At 43.5% G+C, this 21,272-nt stretch overlaps 1 protein-coding gene across 1 annotated transcript in view; it reads left to right on the top strand.

The window, feature by feature from the left end:
* Window positions 1–10,066, top strand: part of LOC134585434 (allurin-like) — an 80,271-nt gene extending 70,205 nt beyond the window's left edge. Inside the window, exons 6-7 of the mRNA XM_063440852.1 lie at window positions 4,608–4,696; window positions 9,732–10,066. Coding sequence (XP_063296922.1) covers window positions 4,608–4,696; window positions 9,732–9,790 — 148 coding nt within the window. The 3' untranslated portion in view covers window positions 9,791–10,066. The remainder of the gene's footprint in view (window positions 1–4,607; window positions 4,697–9,731) is intronic.
* Window positions 10,067–21,272: the final 11,206 nt, after the last annotated feature.

Raw genomic sequence — 21,272 nt, 5'->3', positions numbered from 1 at the left:
GTGAAAGAAGGGATCCGCTATGCAGGATATGCAGTGACAACAATAGACAAGGTGATAGAAGCTCGGCCACTGGCGAAAGGAACATCAGCACAAAAGGCAGAATTAATAGCACTAACACGAGCGTTACAATTGGCTGAAGGTTTAAGAGTAAATATCTATACGGACTCTAAGTATGCGTTTTTAACCACTCATGCCCACGGAGCTTTGTATAAAGAAAGAGGACTACTGAATTCAGAAGGCAAAGAAATCAAGTACGCAGCTGAAATCCTACAACTATTGGAAGCAGTGTGGGAGCCGAAAGAAGTCGGTATCATACATTGTCGAGCGCATCTGAGAGGAGATGGTGATGTAACCAAGGGAAATCGGATGGCAGATAGTGCAGCTAAGCGTGCTGCTGAATCAGGAAGACAGGAGTATGTAGGGCATATAGCTGCTCTTATACCAACTCCACTGTCCCAATGGACTCCAGTTTATACAGCTCAAGAAGAGGAGTGGTTAAAGACTGAACCGGGAAAGTATCTGGAGAACAAGTGGTATCAGCTAGAAGATGGAAGAATAGTTATACCAGCATCGCTAGCGGTAGAAATTGTCCAAAATTATCACAACGGGACACATTCTGGGAGAGACAGTACTGAAGAATCTCTTAGAAAACATTTCTACATACCAAGATTGTCCAACTTGACTCAGGCCATTGTACGCAGATGTGTAACGTGTGCTAAGAATAATGCAAGACAAGGACCAGTAAAGCCACCAGGAGTTCAGTTTATGGGGGGACTCCCCATGTCCGATCTACAAATAGACTTTACAGTGATGCCTAAATCGGGTGGACATCGTTACCTGCTGGTAATTGTGTGCACCTATTCAGGCTGGGTAGAAGCATGTCCTACTCGTACAGAGAAAGCAGGAGAAGTTGTGAGATTCCTGCTACGAGAAATAATACCCCGATATGGACTACCCTGTTCTATAGGATCGGACAATGGTCCAGCTTTTGTTCACCAGTGCCTACAACAACTGACTCATATGCTTGGTATAAAGTGGAGGCTTCATACTGCATATAGACCCCAGAGTTCTGGTAAGGTAGAGAGAATGAATAGAACTATAAAGAACCAGTTGGCTAAAATGTGTCAGGAAACCCAACTTAAGTGGAACGTTCTCTTACCTATAGCCTTATTGCGAATCCGCAGTACCCCTACCAGAAGGATGGGCCTCTCTCCTTTTGAAATCATGTATGGGCGACCACCTCCCGTACTTGGTAACTTAAGGGGGGACTTGAGTCAGTTGGGAGAAGGAATTACCCGGCAGCAGGTTGTAGAGTTGGGTAAGACTATGGAGGAGGTACAGAAATGGGTACAAGATAGATTACCTGTGAATATTTATCCCCCTGTTCATAGTTATCATCCAGGAGATCAAGTGTGGATTAAAGAGTGGAATAATGTACCGTTAGGGCCCAAGTGGAGAGGTCCTTATGTTGTTCTTTTGTCTACCCCTACAGCGATAAAAGTAGCAGAAGTGACTCCGTGGATACATCACTCCAGGGTTAAACCAGCAGCAGTCGATTCTTGGCAAGTTACAGCAGATCCAGAGAATCCCTGCAAGATCCGGTTAAAACGCACTACTCAGTCGGAGTAACGAGGAATTATTGTGGATTACAAATTTTATTGTTACAGGTGTGAGTGAGAAGGCCATAATAAAGCCTGTCCGCTTACCATCACATAGTGTATAAGCCAGGAAAGTCTCGAAGGGACACCTGTGAAGATGAGCAGAACTCCATTCCCTGCAGCCCCTCACATCCTGGAAGCTGAGGCGCCATCGCACGGACGAAGACTGAGGATGACGGCGAAAGATGTGCTTTTGATAGTGTTTATTTATATGTGTTTTTATATTCAGGAAGGTAGAGGTACCGACACTCCTAGCTGTGAGGTATGCATTAAGACTACGAGAACAGGTAACCATATATCCCAAACCCTAATTTGGCATTCACAATACGAGTGTAAAGGAGATGTATCGAGATGTAGATACTTAAATATAGACTATAGTGTGTGCCATTTAGGAGTAGGAGAACCTAAGTGCTTCAGTCCGGAGTATCAGCCTCGTACAATTTGGTTGACTCTCAGGAATGGAGATCCTCAGGGGACCCTAATTAATAAAACGGTGTTAGAATCCGTACATTCTTCGGGTGTTCTGCTATTTGATGCGTGTAAAGCGATATCGAGTGGTAGAAAGCCGTGGAATGTATGTGGGGATCTTAGATGGGAGAGGACGTATGGGTCTAACGATAAATATATTTGTCCCAGTAGCAAAAATAAATATGTAAGTCCTAGATGCCCAAATAGAGATTATAACTTTTGCCCATATTGGTCTTGTGTGGGGTGGGCAACTTGGGGACAGACAGTAGACAAAGACATGATAGTGACTAAGTTGCCGACTAGCCCTTATTGTAAGTCTATGGAATGCAACCCAGTCCATATACTCATTAATAACCCCGACAAGTTCTTAGATAAGTATGGAAATTTATTTGGGTTTCAAATATACGGGACGGGTTTAGATCCTGGGACATTATTGTTTATAGGAATAGAGACTGATACGGTATCCTCCCAGACTCATCAAGTATACCATTCCTTTTACGAAGAGATGAGTATAGATAATAAGATCCCCCATAATGCTAAAAACCTGTTCATCGATTTAGCTGAAAGTATTGCCGGTAGTCTTAATGTTACCAACTGCTATGTGTGTGGAGGTACTAACATGGGAGACCAATGGCCTTGGGAAGCAAAGGAGGTAATGTCCGGTTCTGAGGCAGTTGACCAATTAATATCTACACAAGCCGATTATCATATGAGTGTTAGAGGTAAATCTGAGTGGAGATTAAAGACCTCCATCATAGGTTATGTTTGCATAGCAAGGAAAGGAATAATGTATAATACTTCTGTAGGAGAATTAACTTGTCTAGGGCAAAAAGCTTATGATGATGATACAAAGAATACAACTTGGTGGTCGGCTTCAAATGTCTCAGAACCATCTAACCCGTTTGCTAGATATGCCAATTTAAAGGATGTGTGGTTTGATCTATCCATCACATCTACCTGGAGAGCCCCAGCAAATTTGTACTGGATCTGTGGTAAGAAAGCCTATTCGGAGCTGCCACAGGACTGGGAAGGGGCATGTGTGTTGGGTATGCTCAAACCATCCTTCTTCTTGTTACCGATTGAAACAGGTGAGACTTTAGGTGTTAAAGTGTATGATGTGAATCATAGGAAGAAAAGGGGACCCATAGAGATAGGCGCCTGGGAAGATGATGAATGGCCTCCCCAGCGTATTATAGATTACTATGGGCCAGCCACGTGGGCTGAGGATGGTACCTTTGGTTATAGAACCCCTATTTATATGCTCAACCGTATTATAAGATTACAGGCGGTGGTTGAGATTATCACAAATGAGACATCACAAGCGCTCAATCTTCTAGGGAAGCATAACACCAGGATGAGGACAGCAGTCTACCAAAATAGATTAGCCTTGGATTACCTTTTGGCAGTAGAGGGAGGTGTATGTGGGAAGTTTAACCTAAGTAATTGCTGTCTTCAAATAGATGACGAAGGGCAAGCAATAGCTGAGCTTACTAGCCATATGGTTAAACTAGCGCATGTGCCTACTCAGGTATGGAAAGGGTACAATCCAAGTAGTTGGTTTGGTAGCTGGTATGAGTGGTTTGGAGGGCTTAAGGCAGTGGTAGGTGGAGTCCTACTGATTTTACTGTTGTGTCTACTCCTACCGTGTCTTATACCCTTAGTAGTTAGGTCTGTGCAAAGCCTGATAGGAAGTATAGCAGAGAGGAAGGCTGCTGCACAGATAATGGCGATATATAAGTATAAGGCTCTAGATCAGGGAGAACCAATGCAAGAAGATGAATGTTGAAGATTCACATCATAAGATAAGTCTGGTCTGGTTCATGGTAACCTGAGGTATATGCAAACCAAGGTTAAGTGATGCCTCAAGTAATTGTGAAATATCAGAGGCATCAAAGGGGGGAATGTGATGTAATTCCAGTAAAATACAAGTTTAGCAGGCTAAGATTGCCACAAGGCATATGTATGTATATGTGTTTGTAGTATCAGTTGGTTAATTACACGTAGCTAAGATACTGTCATCACTGTACTGACCAGGTGCAGGAATGTAAGAACTGGAATTACGCGTCCCTCTCCTTTGTATCAGATGAGCCACGTGGTTAGACCGGATGGATGAGTTTAGACTCTATTCATTAAATAGGTTAAGGGTATGTGTGGGTGTAGTTAATTGTGGGAGGAGCTACAGTGCTATATAAGGAATGTACTCTATGTATTCAGTACTCAGACTTTGCTGTATTTTGGTGACGCTAGTCCCTCTGAGTCCCGATCGGTGATCCAATAAAGAATCTCTTCCTTCCTGAAGAAACCTGTGTCCATCTCTCTGTGCTTGGCTTCCGTCAGTTTCTCCGGTATCAGTTTAATTTGGTCAAGAATGTTATATTTGATTTATTTTTTTTATTTTTTTTAAACTTAATGTGGTTCTATACTAAACGTTGTCATGGTAATTGATTTGCAAATAGCAGAAGGAAATGTTTTGTCTCTTAGGGGTAATATGATGGGTAAGGAGCACAGACCCTATGAATCAGGAAGGCCATGTTCTACCTGCAGAAATTCCTGTGAAGGCAAACTATGCAGTGAGTATTTTGTGTATTTCAATGATTTCTTCATTTAGTATTCAGTCTTGTAGTCGTGTGGTTTCCGAGGGGCTTCCAGCTATTTTGCACCTTCAACAGTTTATGTTTTCTTGACCATTTCTCCATCATTCCCCTCATTGCATTGTGGGAAAATAACATGGCTGAGTCACTAAACATCTTACCTGTATTTAAAGGAAACTTTAAAAAAGTCAGTTGAGGTCAAAGATCCTTTATCCACCAAGTGCCAAGTATGAGGAACAATTACTTCATCTCATGAAGCCATTTTGAACCAATTCTTAAAACTCTCATAATGCACATTGGTTGTGCCTTAGTTTGGAAGAGTCAGCTGTCAGGTGCAGCAATAATCTACAACAGGGCCACAAGGAAAACACCAAACTGGCATGAATATCCACTATTTGTAAAATGGTTAAACCTTTTAAAGAGAAACTATAGCAGGGCTGGACTGGCCTACCGGGATACCTGGAGATTTCCCGGTAGGCCGCCTTCCCTGGGACTGTTTTGAGCCTTGGCTGCACCCATCCACAAGCCAGGAATTTTTTTTTGTTCTGGTTCATCCTGTCGCGGCCACACAGCGCGCCGCGGTCAATGGTCCAGCATAGATTTTTCTTACGGCCGCGGCCCGCTGGATGTGAGCAGCAACAACATGAGCTGGATGTGAGTAGCAACATGCGCGGCGGCCGGCTACAGTGCACAGCATTGCGGTGGCATCTTGCCAGATCTGCAGAACGCTCTGCAAGACAGAGCAGAGCCCAGACAAGACTGCCCTGTGACTGTCTGCATCTTCAAGTACAGTACAAGTAGGGGTATTGTAAGTACCCTTGTCTTGACTCCTTTATCTTATTTTTTTTTTTTTATTTAATAACCCTCCTATCCCACAGAAGCCCCTTTGTGCTTCTGTTTCAGACATATTGTCTACTAAATAGTTGTCTGGCGTGTTGAGGACACCTACTAGTGAGACAAGCTGCATGGCATTCTAAATATAAAATTAAATGGACATATATATTTAGCTATAAGTAATTTAGTTATTTTATCTTACCCACTATTAACCCACTACACCCCTTGCCATCTTACCCCGTATTAACCCACTACACCCCCTGCCATCATAATCCACTAAAGCCCCTATTAACCTACTACACCCCCTGCCATCTTACCCCCTATTAGCCCCCTATTAGCCCACTACACCCCCCGCCATCACACCCCTATTAACCCACTATACCCCCTGCCATCTTACCCCCTATTAAACCACTACACCCCCTGCCATCTTACCTGTATTAACCCACTACACCCCCTGCCATCATACCCCCCATTAACCCACTACAGCCCCTATTAACCTACTACACCCCCTGCCATTTTACCTGTATTAACCCACTATACCCCCTGACATCTTACCCCCTATTAACCCACTACACCCCCGCCGTCATACCCCGTATTAACCCACTACACCCCCTGCCATCTTACCCCCTATTAAACCACTACACCCCTTGCCATCTTACCCCGTATTAACCCACTACACCCCCTGCCATCATACCCCTATTAACCCACTACAGCCCCTATTAACCTACTACAGCCCCTGACATCTTACCTGTATTAACCCACTACACCCCCTGCCATCTTACCACCTATTAACCCACTACACCCCCGCCATCACACCCCTATTAACCCACTATACCCCCTGCCATCTTACCCCTATTAAACCACTACACCCCTTGCCATCTTACCCCATATTAACCCACTACACCTCCTGCCATCATACCCCTATTAACCCACTACACCCCCTGCCATCATCCCCCCTATTAACCCACTACACCCCCTGCCATCTTACACACTATTAACCCACTACACCCCCTGCCATCTTATCCAGTATTAATCCACTACACACTCTGCCATCCTGCGCCCTATTGACACACTACACACCCTGCACTTACACACAACACACTCTATATACCCCCTGCACTTACACACACACACTACGCAGATTCTATACCCCTTTAAATACACACACACACTACATCTCCTGCACTTACACACAAACCCATTGCACACACTCTATAACCCTCATACACACACCCATCACTCACATACACAAAGTACACAAACTCTATACCCCCTAAACATACACTACACTCTCCACACTCACACACTCTATACCCTCTATAGATACACACTACACCCCCTGCACTCATACACTACACCCTCTATATCCCTTATACACACCACACCCCCATGAATTCATTCCCACACACACACACACACACACTACTCTATATACGCATACACACACAATTAACACGCCCCCCCCTTTTGGCCCCGCCTCTCACAGTGGGCTGCTCTGCCATTAACTGCCCGGGCTGAATTTTTGTCCCAGTCCGGCCCTGCACTCAGGGCCGGATTAACATAGGGGCTAATGGAGCTGCAGCTCCAGGCCCAGGCCCATGGAATAGGCCCATTGATTAAAAAAAAAAAAAATAATTGTACTTTTTTTTTTCACACACTACTCTTAGGGTTGTTCACCTGGCCGGTATTTATTTATTTATTTGAGGCTGCCTGGCCGGTGCCGATATTGCAGTAATACCGGCAATACAAATGGCAGTATTTTTCTCATTATAAACAGAGATTACTCTGAAATACCATTACTGGCCAGCAGGGGTCGCTGTGTGTGTGGAGAGAGGCAGGGATAGGAAGTTACAGCATTTACCTGCATTGCTCTACTCACTGATCCGCAGGGGAGCAGCTACACAGCACAAATAATCCAGACAGCAGCTCCCATCCTGCAGAGACAGCCTACAGCTCAGAGAAGTGAGGGATGGTGTAAAGGCTGCAGGGAGACATGGGGACACTGAGACACTAGGGGACACATTGAGACCTCTGGGGATGCTGAGACACTTGGGGACACTTGGAGACATGGGGACACAGACACAAATACACACATGGGGACACTGAAACACTAGGGGACATGGAGACACAGACACACATGGGGACACTGAGACACTGGGAGACATGGGGACACAGACACTAGGAACACAATGTCCCCAAGTGTATCAGTGTCCCCATGTCTCCCAGCCAGTGTCCCTGGTGTCTCAGTGTCCCCATGTCTCCCAGTGTCCCTAGTGTCTGTGTGCCCATGTCTCCCAGTGTCCATAGTTTCTCAGTGTTCCCATGTCTCCCAGTGTCCCTAGTGTCTGTATGTCCATGTCTCCCAGTGTCCCTAGTGTCTCAGTGTCTCTAGTCTCCCAGTATCCCTAGTGTCTCAGTGTCCCCATGTCTCCCAGTGTCTGTGGCCCCATGTCTCAGTGTCCCCATGTCTCCCAGTGTCTGTGTCCCCATATCTCCCAGTGCCCCCAGGTCTCTCAGTGTCCCTGGGTGACATGGGGACACAGAGACATGGGGATACAGAGACATTGTGATGCATAGTCTCAGTGTCCCCATGTTTCACAATGTCCCCTCGTGTCATGGGGACACTGGGAGACATGGGGACACATACACTAGGGGACACTGGGAGACAGGGAGACACTGGGAGCAATCCATCTATACAGCAGAATAAAACTAAGTAGTTTATTGGTGATTTCACAGCATTTTGTCACTGTCACTCCTTGTGATTTACATCATGTGATGTCACGCATGCATAATTAGTTATGCAAATTAGTAAGGCCTGTAATTTTTTTAGGCAACCCTAATTACTCTTCACATACTCTTGATTAAGTATGGAAACTTAAGAGGGATGTAGAGGAACAAAACTTGTGTGGACTAGCTGAAATTAAATTAGTTAAGGTAATGCTGACTTTGGTCTCTCTAACACTGTGCCATGTTCCCTTTCTTCTACACTCACTACATCCACCTTTTCTCTGTCTCAGACTGTATACCAGGAGCTTCTTCCTTCTAGTAAGTAGATTAGGATAGAAGTGGACCAGCGAGTACTAGGGGACAGTCCTTAGAAAGCATAGAACTAGCGCATCATTAGATGCATTTATGCCAAGCTCAGGAAGCTGTTGGCCAGCATGCATGATTGGCAGGCAGCCTGACATGCATTCATGCTAGACTCGCCTTCCAATTATTTGGGCAGACACGCCTCCTTTTTGGGCATGTTCGGCCCTTTCGGAAGTTCTGGTTACATGATCCGCGTCACTGGCCCACCCTTTTACCCTGCCCATTGACTTACTGCTTCACTGGACACTGCTGTTAGGGGGTATGGATTTACTTCAAAGATGAAAGCATAATTTAGAGAGAGATTAGCATATTTTAAGAGAATCTGAGTTTTTTTTTTTTATAGCTGCATCCTATAAGTTTCCCTCCGGCAACATCTCCACCAGATCCATAATGCTTAAGAGGTATGTCTGTTTTAGTGTTTTTGGTCGATAATATTCTGTACTTAGGCCCCTTATAATTGTCAGCACCAGGCCCACTGGGCTCTTAATCCGGCCCTGCCTGCACTATAATCACCCAGACCACTTCATCTCATTGAAGTGGTCTGGGTGCAGTGTCATTGTACCCTTAGTTACAGTTTAAGAGAAACTGCATTGTTTATATTGCAGGGTTAATTAAGTCAGCCTCTAGTGGCTGTTTTCCAGACAGCCACTTGAGGTGCTTCCTGCGTTTTCATGGAGTTTAAACCCTTGAAACATCCTCACACTTTGCATGAGGATGGCCAGCCCAGCATCTTCAAACTCCCTATATAAAAGCATTGATTCAATGCTTTCCTATGGTGAAGTTCTAATGCGCTTAAATGAAGGAAAGTGTGGAATGGATTTTAACCCTTTCAACACCACGGTGAGTGCGGAGGCAGCGGGACACTATGGTGTTTTGTATTCCTAATGCTATAGTATTCCTTTTAAATAGATAAAAAGACACTTGTTTTATCTTCCCAACATTGACTCTCCTGACCCATTTCTTCTTATTTTTTTGAACCCATTAAGAACTAATTCTGAAAAGCCATATATAACATAATGCTTGATTTATTGCATCAGTAATGATCTATTTGACAAACATTAAAACGTTCTTTATGTTTTTTTGTTTCCAGAAAAACTTCCAGGTAACAAACAGGATCTTGATGACGTCCGTAAGAAAACTGTTGGCTAATATAGTTCACTTTAGTTTGTACTATGAAGCTGACCAAACTAAATGATCACTGGTAAAATAACGAATCATTCAATCTTAGCGGAATGATTTTTGATTTGCTTAGCAGTTTAACAATTTGAATGTCAGAGACAGGTATAAAGTTTTGCATAATGTTTTATCGATCACCAAACTGTCATGTTAAAATGTTACTGATTCAGCCATTCTTTTAATAACCCATATACCAAATGTATTTCTTCTTTTTTGGCAACAATAAAACAGCTAGTAATTTTCACAGTCTCAGTTGACCTATACCATTATCAATTTAGAATGGCCTACATCCTATGGTTCTAAACAAGGCAATTCATCAACATATATAAACAGGAACTCAAGTTTTATAAAGAAAGTGTTAGACGTTCTTCAGATAACCAGTATGTTGATGTTTAAGCTCTTGTTATGAGACCATTAGCAAGTTGTACTTTCTCATTAAATCAAACAGTGCTCTAAGCATTTTTATATTCTTTCACACCTTTGTCTCTCTAAACAGTTAAGGAGCATCATAATGTACGATATAGTTTTTAAACCCTTAAGGACACATGACATGTGTGACATGTCATGATTCCCTTTTATTCCAGAAGTTTGGTCCTTAAGGGGTTAAATCACAATTATTATAACTATTTCAGTTAAAGGGACACTCCAGGCACCAAAACAACTTCATCTAAATGATCTCCACTGACCCTCTGGCAGCATCCGGCTTCAGAATTTTCAAAATCCAGAAGCCCAGAGTGCCACATGGCAGTGGCATCACTGATTGGCTGAGAACGGTTGGCTGACACTCTCAGCCAATCAGTGACTTCCCATTTTCTAAACTGGTTTGAGAAAGGTACGCTTCTTTCTAAGACAGTTTAGTAAATGCAGATCGCTCTCAGTCCGGTCTCAGCCAAATAGAGTGCCGCTGCCCGGCGGCACTCTGCGCTTCCTGATTATGAAAATTCTGAACCTGGATGCCGCCAGAGGGGAAGTAGATTTCACCGCTGAAGGCAACTTAGGAGAACTAAGAGAATGGTTTAACCCTTTGAGGTAAGATTGCCTCTAAGGTCCTCCTGACGCCATAGCAACTCTATTTATATGATGTTGATTTGGTGCCTGGAGTGTCAGTTTAAGTGTATGGTTTGGAAAAATCCCTTACTCGAAAGGCATCACGGTGTGGTGCAATACAGGGAAAGTTTATTAGGATCAGTAGAGCATAATCACATGCATGATTAAGGCTTGACATAAAAACATGGTATGAATAGTAAACAACTAGCAAAACAATACATATTTATTGTTTTGTTAGTCGTTTGTCTGCATGTTAATTGAAATGTACACAATGGAAATGTTTCCTGTATGCATTATACCATTACAGAAATATTAGGTGCCTAAAACAAATTAGAGATTATATGATTTTATTTTCTTGGTATATTTCCGTAAGATAGAAGCAGGCATACAATTATAATATATACAATAACTATGAGACCAATAGATAAACAGAAATTACAAAAAATAAAATGTAGCAGAACCTAAACAGAAAGAGAATATATATTAACGGTTTCCACTTATCTGTTGACCATATGCTCCCTGGATCCTGGGAAACTGACATGATGTCTCCCTCTTCAGTTAATTTAGGAAAACCTGCACTCAAAATGATTTACAAAAGCAAGAAATAGGCGCTCACTATAATAATAGAGTGGAAGGCAGGAGTGAACCAGCAGGTATTGCCAAACCTTGCATAAAGTACAAAACGTGATGAAAAGAGATGTAATAAACCGCACCAAAAAAATACATTTATACAAAGAACCAGTGTCTAATAAGATATATATGTGCACTTATTGGAGGTCAATAGTTTCTGTCTTTAGAGAACCTGTCTTTAGAGAACAAAACAGAATAAGAAAAAGTAATAGTGTAATATGCCACTGCTATTTTAAAGGATTTAAAACAATAAAAGACTAACTCACACTATCTAGAGTTACTAAGAGCTCTGCTGTATAGCGCTTGGATGGAATAATCCCCGTCTTGGGATGTGTGGGTATGCAATGTAGTAGGTTTCCAATGTTCATTAACCATGAAGAATAAAGCAGAGAGAAAATCCAATGGTATAGTATATTGATGGCAAATACCAGATAATAAAGAGTAGGTATCCTACTTACAGTTTCCGAGGTAAAACTGTATAGTACATCTTCCATCATGCCACAGAAGAGGTTCGGACTCGTTATTTCTATGTGACGCGTGTGACCTTCAAACATTTAGGAAGTTGAACAGCACACCAGACTATGCTAATTAGGAATAGACTGCCTATATAAACTGGGACATTTGTAATGAGCATCCACACTTCTGAGCAAGCGCAATCTGGGTTAAATGCCTCAACTGGTACTGGAGCACGTTATTCCTTAATTAATGCTTTTATTGCTATATATGTATATACTTTTAATAATACAGTTAAAGGATCACTATAGGGTCAGGAACACAAACCCTATAGTGAAAACCCACCATTTAGGTGGCTTGCCCCATCCCCCCATAACCCCGTCAGAATAGGTTAAGACTCACCTTATGGTCATCTTAGATTTTGATTCCAAAATTATAGCTCGTCAATAGGAGTTTCTTCAACACTAAAGGTTTGTTTGAAGGACAGAGATTGCTATTGTTGCCGGTAAAGGTTTTATGTGGTCAATGTAAAGGATTTCAAGGCATAGAAAATATTCCATGTGTGAAAGAACATACACTGTCCTGGTTGTTGACATTGCAGCTAAACCATACCTTGGCAAAAGCATGTGTTCTAGGGAAAATGCCAATACAATCAAAATTTAACATAGAACAGATCACATAGAACAGATCACAATCAATTTCCCTGTTTCTACCTGTGGCCCATCTTCAGACTAAGCTTGCATAGTGGAGAAAACCCTTATAAGGGCTTTCCCATGTTATCTACATTTAGCTACAGCATTCTGATATTGGAACGCTTGTGAATGTGCATTGGTGGCATTGGGTTCCAAATCTTATTAAAATCTGCGCTAAGAGAATCTTCTTAAAACATATGTATAGTGTTCAGATGCAAAAGAGCCGACTTTAATGCAGCTATCAAATGCGCATTTTCATACATCGATTTGTAAATTATTATCATACCTAAGTGACTATTTCCAGCTGACACTCACCTGCAGATTTTTTTATTCCAGAAGATAGAGTGCCATTTATATTTGCTGCACATTTGCACTGGCCGACAGTAATCCACATGTATTTAGAATTAGTAAATATGAGAATTGCGGCTGGAATTCGGTCACTTTCACCACATTTTCTCCATTTAGACTAATCCTACCAGTATCACACAAAAATTGGCTCAGAATATGATATTTCTGATCTTTGTTGACTTGTACATATTTAAATATAGGTATTATTATTGGCATTTATATTACGCCAATTTATTCTGCAGTGCTTTACAATATGTACTGTTTTTTGTGTGCAAACTAATACATTTTGCATTGTACCATGAAATAAGAAAACATAATGTACCTTGTCAAGAGGGATTAGAAAAGCATGTTTGATGTTTGCCTTGGTAATCCTTTATAACACAAAATTAGCTTGGCATTAAATAGCTGATATTAAGGTCAGAAGACTGTGTTGTCCACTCTAAAACCATCACCTTTTCTCCTGTAACCACTGGAGGGTCAACTTGGCCTTGTGCTTAGGGTCATTGTCATGGTGGTAAGTCCAAGAGAGTTCCACGCGCAGCCAGGGCTGGTGCAAGGATTTTTGGCTACACAGGCAAATATGCATTTTGCCCCCCCATTTTGGCTGAAATCTTTATTGGTCTACCTGACCTTGGCTTGGTATCAAAAGATCCCCGAATTGTATACTTCTTAATAAGTGATTGAACAGTACTGACTGGCATATATAAGGCTTTGGATATCTTTTTTATCTCCTTTTCCATCTTTATAAAGCTCCATTACCTTGTTGCGCAGGTCTTTTGACAGTTCTTTTCTGCTCCCCATGGCTCAATACCTACCCTGCTCAGTGCGCATACATGAGAACTAACAAACTCATTGACTCTTTCTACACAGACACTAATAGCAATCTAAAAAGCCAAAGGTGTGGGAAATTAACCTTTAATTGCCATTTTAACATGTGTGTCACATTGTGTGTCTTTAACAAGGCCAAACATTCAACGGTATGTAAACTTCACATTTGGGTGAATTCTGTTATCATTATGATTTAAAAAGGAGGCAAACAACTATGTGATAATAAATGGCTTCATATGATCACTATCCTTCAATTAAATGGTTTTTTTTTGCATCATCAGTCATATTTTAAAAATCAATGCCACAATTTCACAATTTCTGCCAGGGTATGCAAACTTTTGAACACAACTGTATGTATCTTATACGTTAAAAACATGTTCCTGCTAGCAGCCTATCATTTAATGACCACATTGATAAAATAGACATAGTGAAAGACAATATTTGTAGAGGAAATTATTTCTACCCAGAGTGAAATGTTGTTATGGAATGTATATACATAGAATATATACCTATATTAAAAGAACACTATAGTGTTAGGAATACAAACTTGCATAGTGTCCCTGTCCCTACTGTCCCAACTTATTGAGTGAGCATTAAAATAAAAAAAAAGGTTTACTCACTTTTTTCCTGCTCAAAAGCTCCTCAATGTGGGTATAAAACAACGTTCCTCATGGAAAAAACATTGAATCAGTGCTTTCCTATGGAGGCTTTCGTATCTTGAGTGCAATGAAAGCACCTCTTGTGGCTGCCATTCTGACGATAACTGGAGATGGAGTTAACCATGTAATGTAAACATTGTAGTCTTTAAAAAAATGTTTTAGATTGCAGGGTTAAATGGACAGGACCACTGCAACCAAACCACTTCATTGAGATTAAGTGGTTTGGCTGACTATAAAGTCCCTTTATGAAAGGTACTATGATCTGAGGGAGGCTGGTGTATATAGGGTCATGACAGAAGTTCTACGCTGGTTTTAATAAAGAAGTATTGTGTCTGGTAGCGTCATTGCCTCACAACGCTGTATCACAAAAATGTTGCCAGAGAGAAGTTATGATACTGGTTAACTGGTTAAAACTTCAAACTATGTGAAACAGACAGAGCATCATGAGAAACTTTTCATTTGATTTACTTTGATGAATGAGATACAACGTGTAACCAGGCTTTGCATTCTACCTTATTCATTCTCCTTTAGAAAGATATTGAAGAACTGCTTTCTATCAGGCCTCACATTATCCTTTTTGTAATTGGCTGCACTCTTGCCAGGGCTCGAGTCCTGCAGGAACGCGTGGGAATGGCGTTCCTGCACTTTTTTCACAGCAGGAACGCCGTTCCCCCTTCACACACTCAGGGGGCGGCAAAAATGCCGCCCCCAAATGCCCTGTGTTCCCCCTGTCACGGAGGGGGTACCTGATTGAGCCCCCCGGCGGGCGGCTCTCTTCCTGTCACACGCTGCGAGGGAGCTCTCTGCTCCCTCTCGCCGCTCGCCCTTGTCTGATGCAGGGAGACGGAATATGATGTCATATTCCGGCTCCCAGCATCAGCAGACAGCCCGCGCGGTGAGTGGGAACAGAGAGGACACAGCTCCCTCGCCGCGTGTGACAGGGAGAGAGCCGCCTGCCTCACTGCAGCCCCACTGGACCCAAGGGAGCCATCCATGCCAGGTTTCTTAAAATGTTAATATTAATAATTTGTATATATGTATGTCTGTGTGTGAATGTGTGTATGTTTGTTAGTGTATGTCAGTTCCTCTCTGCTCCCTCTCGCCGCGCGCTGTTTTCTGATGCAGCAAGCCGGAATATGACGTCATATTCCAGCTCCCAGCATCAGCAGACAGCCAGCACGGCGAGTGGGAGCAGAGAGGACACAGCTCCCTCACCGCTTGTGACAGGGAGAGAGCCGCCCGCCTCACTGCAGCCCCACTGGACCCCAGGGACCCATCCATGCCAGCTTTCCTAAAAGGTAGGGAGGCTGGGTGGGTGGGAAATGTTAATATTAATAATTTGTATATATGTATGTCTGTTTGTGTATGTGTGTATGTCTGTTAGTGTATGTATGTGTGTGTGTATGTATGTGTGTGTATGTCTATTAGTCTATGTATGTGTGTATGTCTGTTAGTTTATGTATGTTAGTGTTTGTGTGTGTGTGTCAGTGTGTGTATGAGTGTATTTATGCCTGTTAGCGTATATATGTGTGTGTGTATCAGTGTATGTGCTTCTGTTAGTGTATGCATGTATGAGTGTATGTGCTTCTGTTAGTGTATGCACGTGTGTGTGTATCAGTGTATGTGTTTCTGTTAGTGTATGCATGTATGAGTGTATGAGTGTATGTGCTTCTGTTAGTGTATGCATGCGTATGTTTGAGTGGATGTGCTTCTGTTAGTGTATGCACGTGTGTGTATACGTGTATGTGCTTCTATTAGTGTATGCATGTGTATGTTTGTGTGTATGTGCTTCTGTTAGTGTATGTTTGTAAGTGTCTGTCAAATCAGTGAGAGTCTGTTTGTCATTTAGTGTGTCTGTCAGTGTGTTTGTGTGTGTCTCTCTGTCAATGAATGAGTGTGTGTCAGTGAATGTGTGTGTGTCAAATCAGTGACGTCTGTGCGTTTGTCATATAGTGTGTGTATGTTACTGTCAGTGTGTATCTGCCAGTGTGTGTCAGTGAATGTGTGTGTGTCTGTCAGAGTGTGTGCTTAAAGGGACACTATATGCACACAGACAACTTCAGCTCATTGAAGTGGTCTGGGTGCAGTGTCCCAGTCCCCTTAAACATGCAAGTGTAATTATTACAGTTTGCCAGAAACTGCAATAATTACCTTGAGGGGTAACTCCACCTCTAGTGGTTGTCTACCAAACAGCCACTAGAGGAACTTTCGGGTGGTTAGGTGACCAAAAGTTGCCTAATTGATGCTGGACGTCCTCACGCTGTGCATGAGGACATCCAGCATCTGCTAAATACCCATAGGATTTTAACCCCTTCAATGTCGAGTGGGGGAGGGGGGCACCATAGGGAATTATAGTGCCAGGAAAACAGCTTTGTTTTCCTGGCACTATAGTATTTCTTTAAAAGGAGCAGGAAACGGTGGAGTCTAAAGAGTGAGTGTCTGAATGTGTGTGTGCACGTGCTTATATATGCATACAAGTGTTTTGGTTTTCTTTGGGGGGGGAGTTCCCACACTTTTTTCCCCAGGACTTGACCCCTGACTCTTGCACACCTAAGGCCTTGAGCATGGTGGTTCAACAAACTCTGTGCCAGAGTCTGTCTCCATAACACCACTACAATCTGAAAATGAATTATGTAGACACAGACTGTCACGATACTGGGGAACCCAACACCCTAACACACACACAGACACACAGACAGAAAGTGTGCAGTACCGGTCCTTAGAGTGGCCGGGCTAAGCACACACAAAATAATCAGGAGACAAGCCGAGTAAGGGGAACCAGAAAACAGAATAACGAGAAACAAGCCGAGGTCAAAGGGTAGGAGAAAGTCACAAAGTCAGTATAACAAGCCAGAGAGTACGTAACCAGAAAGCACACGTTCAGAATCAATACTATAAAGCAAAGACCACAACAGGGCACAGATAGACAGGAAAGGTAAGTATTTAAATCCTAGCCTGAATCCTGATTGGCTAACCACCAATCAGTATTAACAAAACACACGTGGGGGATATCTATACCCCCCACTGTGTTTGTTGCACTGTAGCTTTAACACCGGGTCACGTGAGTGACCCCGGCGCTTAGATAATAGTGCCGGCTCCCAGCGTGCAGCGTTAGACATGCTGCCGCTGGGAGGAGGAGAAGAGGACGCGAGCGGCGTGTCAAGAGGAGAGGACGCCGCTCGCTTATCGGTAAGGGGAGAGGGGACCGCGGGCGGCGACGGACCGAGGGTGAGTGCTGCGAGAGGATTGCAGCCTCCCCTCACCGCTGCCCACGGAGCCCTGACATAACCCCCCCCTCGAAGACCGCCCAGAGGGCGGGAAGACGAAGGCTTCAAAGGAAACCGCGCATGAAAGGAGCGGATCAAAGAGGGCGCGTCCAAGTCAGAGACAGAAACCCATGACCGCTCCTCTGGGCCGTAACCCTTCCAATCAACCAGATACTGCAACCGACCTCGAGAGAAACGAGAATCAAGGAGAGCAGCCACCTCATATACGTCACTAGAGACCGCGCGGAGGGCATCGGAACGCCTGAGAGACCCAGAGAACCGATTACAGAGCAAGGGCTTCAAAAGGGAGGTGTGAAAGGTGTTAGGTATGTGCATGGAAGGGGGCAAGGCCAGGGAGTAAGACACAGGATTCACCCTACGCAACACCTTATAGGGACCAAGGAACTTGGGCGCGAAATTCATCGAGGGAACCCTAAGGCGGAGATTCCTAGAGGACAACCAAACCCTATCACCCGGAGCATAAGAAGGAGCCGCACATCTGCGACGATCAGCAAATCTCTTTTGAGTAGCAGCAGCACGACAAAGAGCAGCATGGACCTGATCCCACATCTTCCGGAAGGAGGCGAGGTGCTCGTCCAAAGCGGGCATACCCTTGTCGGAGAACACACCGGGAAGAACAGCGGGTTGGAACCCATAAGCCACCATAAAAGGACTTACGCCAGTAGAAGAATGAGACACAGTGTTCCTGGCAAACTCAGCCCAGGGAAGGAGATGGGACCAGTTGTCCTGGTGTGCATTCGTGAAACAGCGTAAATACAACTCCACAGACTGATTTGCTCGTTCGGCAGCTCCATTAGATTGCGGATGATAGGAGGAAGCAAACGATAAGGAGACCCCCATCTCAGCACAAAAGCCTCTCCAAAACCGAGAGACAAACTGAGGACCCCTGTCAGATACGATATCTTGTGGTATACCATGCAAGCGGAACACTTCTTTGGCAAACACCTGAGCCAACTGAACCGCAGAAGGTAGCTTCTTAAGCGGAATGAAGTGCGCCATTTTAGAGAACCTATCCGTTACAGTCAAAATTACTGTCTGCCCATCAGATGAAGGAAGATCCACAATAAAGTCCATGGATAAGTGTGTCCACGGTTTCTTGGGTACAGATAGGGGCATAAGGAGTCCCAGGGGTTTAACATTAGGGGACTTACACTGTGTACAGACACGGCAAGCCTGCACGTAATCTACCACGTCTTTTTTGAGTGAGGGCCACCAAAACTGTTGGACAAGAGCCTTGTAAGTCTTGTTAACCCCTGGATAACCGGCCGTTTTGGCTGTGTGAAATAAAGTTAACAACTTCTTTCTGTCTTTTACTTTCACGTACAGCTTACCAGTAGGAGTCTCAGAGGGTGCTTGGGATTGGTATGACTTGATACCATCAAGAAAAAGAGACGAGATAACCAAACGGGTAGTAGCTATTATATTAGTTGTGGGTACAATGGGCTCAGGAGTGGAGGTAATAGAATCTACAGGTTCGTACTGGCGGGAGATGGCATCAGCCTTGACATTTCGATAACCAGGCCTGTATGTGATTATGTACTGAAAACGTGAGAGAAATAAAGACCATCTAGCCTGACGAGAGGATAACCTCTTAGCATCTGCGATATAGGATAGATTTTTATGATCGGTTATAACCAGAATCTTGTGTCTAGCTCCCTCTAACAAGTACCTCCATTCTTTAAATGCCATCACTATAGCTAATAATTCTCTGTTCCCAATGTCGTAATTCTTTTCAGACTCTGACAAGCGTTTTGAAAAGTAACCACAGGGAAGGAGGGGTTCGTCATACGATTGTCTTTGTGACAACACTGCTCCTATACCTGATTCAGAGGCGTCTACTTCCAGTACAAAGGGAAGGGAAGGATCAGGATGGTGTAACACAGGGGCAGTGGCAAATGCCTTTTTTTAGAGTCTCGAAGGCCACAATAGCATTAGGATTCCAAACCCTGGGGTGTAAACCCTTTTTTGTCAGTTTAGTGATAGGGGAAATAATGGATGAGAAGTTTTTAACAAACTTTCTATAATAATTGGCAAACCCTATAAATCGATGTATTGCCTTAAGTCCTTGGGGAAGGGGCCAGGACAGTATAGCTTCCAATTTTGAAGGATCCATGCTGAATCCTTGTTCAGAAATAACATAACCCAGGAATTGTACAGAAGTTTGGTCGAATAAGCATTTCTCTAATTTACAATAAAGACCGTTCTGCAACAACCTTTTAAGCACCATCCTAACATGAGTATGATGTGTCTCCAAATCCGGAGTATATACCAGTATGTCATCAAGGTAGACTACGGCACAGACATGCAGTAGGTCTCTAAGGACATCGTTTATGAGATCCTGAAATACGGCAGGAGCATTACACAATCCAAAAGGCATGACTAGATACTCGTAATGCCCACTGCGTGTATTGAACGCCGTTTTCCATTCATCGTTCTCCTTGATACGAACAAGGTTATAAGCCCCCCTGAGGTCTAATTTAGTGAAGAACTTAGAACCTTTCACACGATCAAACAACTCAGTGATGAGGGGGATAGGGTAGGCGTTTTTAATCGTAATGTTGTTAAGACCCCTGTAGTCTATACATGGCCTCAAGTCGCCTTCCTTCTTAGCCACAAAAAAGAAACCAGCCCCAGCAGGAGAGGAGGACCTTCTAATAAAACCTTTACTTAAGGACTCCCGTATGTACTCCTCCATGATCTGGTTTTCTTTCTCAGAAAGAGGGTAGACCTTACCTCTAGGAGGCATAGTACCCAGTAACAGGTTTATGGCACAGTCATACTCCCGATGTGGAGGTAGCTTATCTGCCTCCCGTTTCTCAAAAACCAATGCAAGGTCTGCATATACAGAAGGGACAGAAACAGAAAGTGGTTTAGCCGTGGGCACATTGAGTGAACAAACAGGACGTACATGAGCCATACAATCTCGTTGACAAGATTCCCCCCAGGAGAGTATATCTAAACAACCCCAGTCAAGTACCGGGTTGTGCTTAACTAACCAGGGAAAACCCAGAATGATGGAGGCAGTAGGGGAGTCAATTATTTGGAAGGTTAACCTTTCCTTGTGCAAAGCACCCACAGACATAATGATTTCTTGGGTTTCATGGGTTACCAGAGGTTTCTCAAGCGGTCTACCATCTATGGCCTCAACGGCCAAGGGGGTGGCCTTTTGGATCAAAGTCAAGGTTGCGGTTTTGGCAAAGTTCTCATCCATAAGGTTGTCTGCCGCACCTGAATCGATCAAGGCTTTAGTTGTTATGGTGGTTTTATTGACCAAAAGAGAAACCGTAATAAATGGTCTGGAGATGGACACATGAGGGGACAAAGTCATAACACCCGAGGCCGACCCCTCTCTAGGCCTTAGGTGCTGTAGTTTCCCTGTACCTTAGGGCAAGCATTACAGTGGTGCCCCCTCTTTCCACAATAAAGGCATAACCCCTCCCTTCTACGGTACGCTCTTTCAGCCTCAGTTAACCCCGTAGCGCCCAATTACATGGGTTCAGGGGATGGTGGC

The sequence above is a fragment of the Pelobates fuscus genome, chromosome 2 (assembly GCF_036172605.1).
Source record: "Pelobates fuscus isolate aPelFus1 chromosome 2, aPelFus1.pri, whole genome shotgun sequence".
In the NCBI taxonomy this organism is placed as follows: Eukaryota; Metazoa; Chordata; class Amphibia; order Anura; family Pelobatidae; genus Pelobates; species Pelobates fuscus.
Note: the sequence above shows the minus strand (reverse complement) of the source record. Positions and strands in the feature narration are given on the sequence as shown.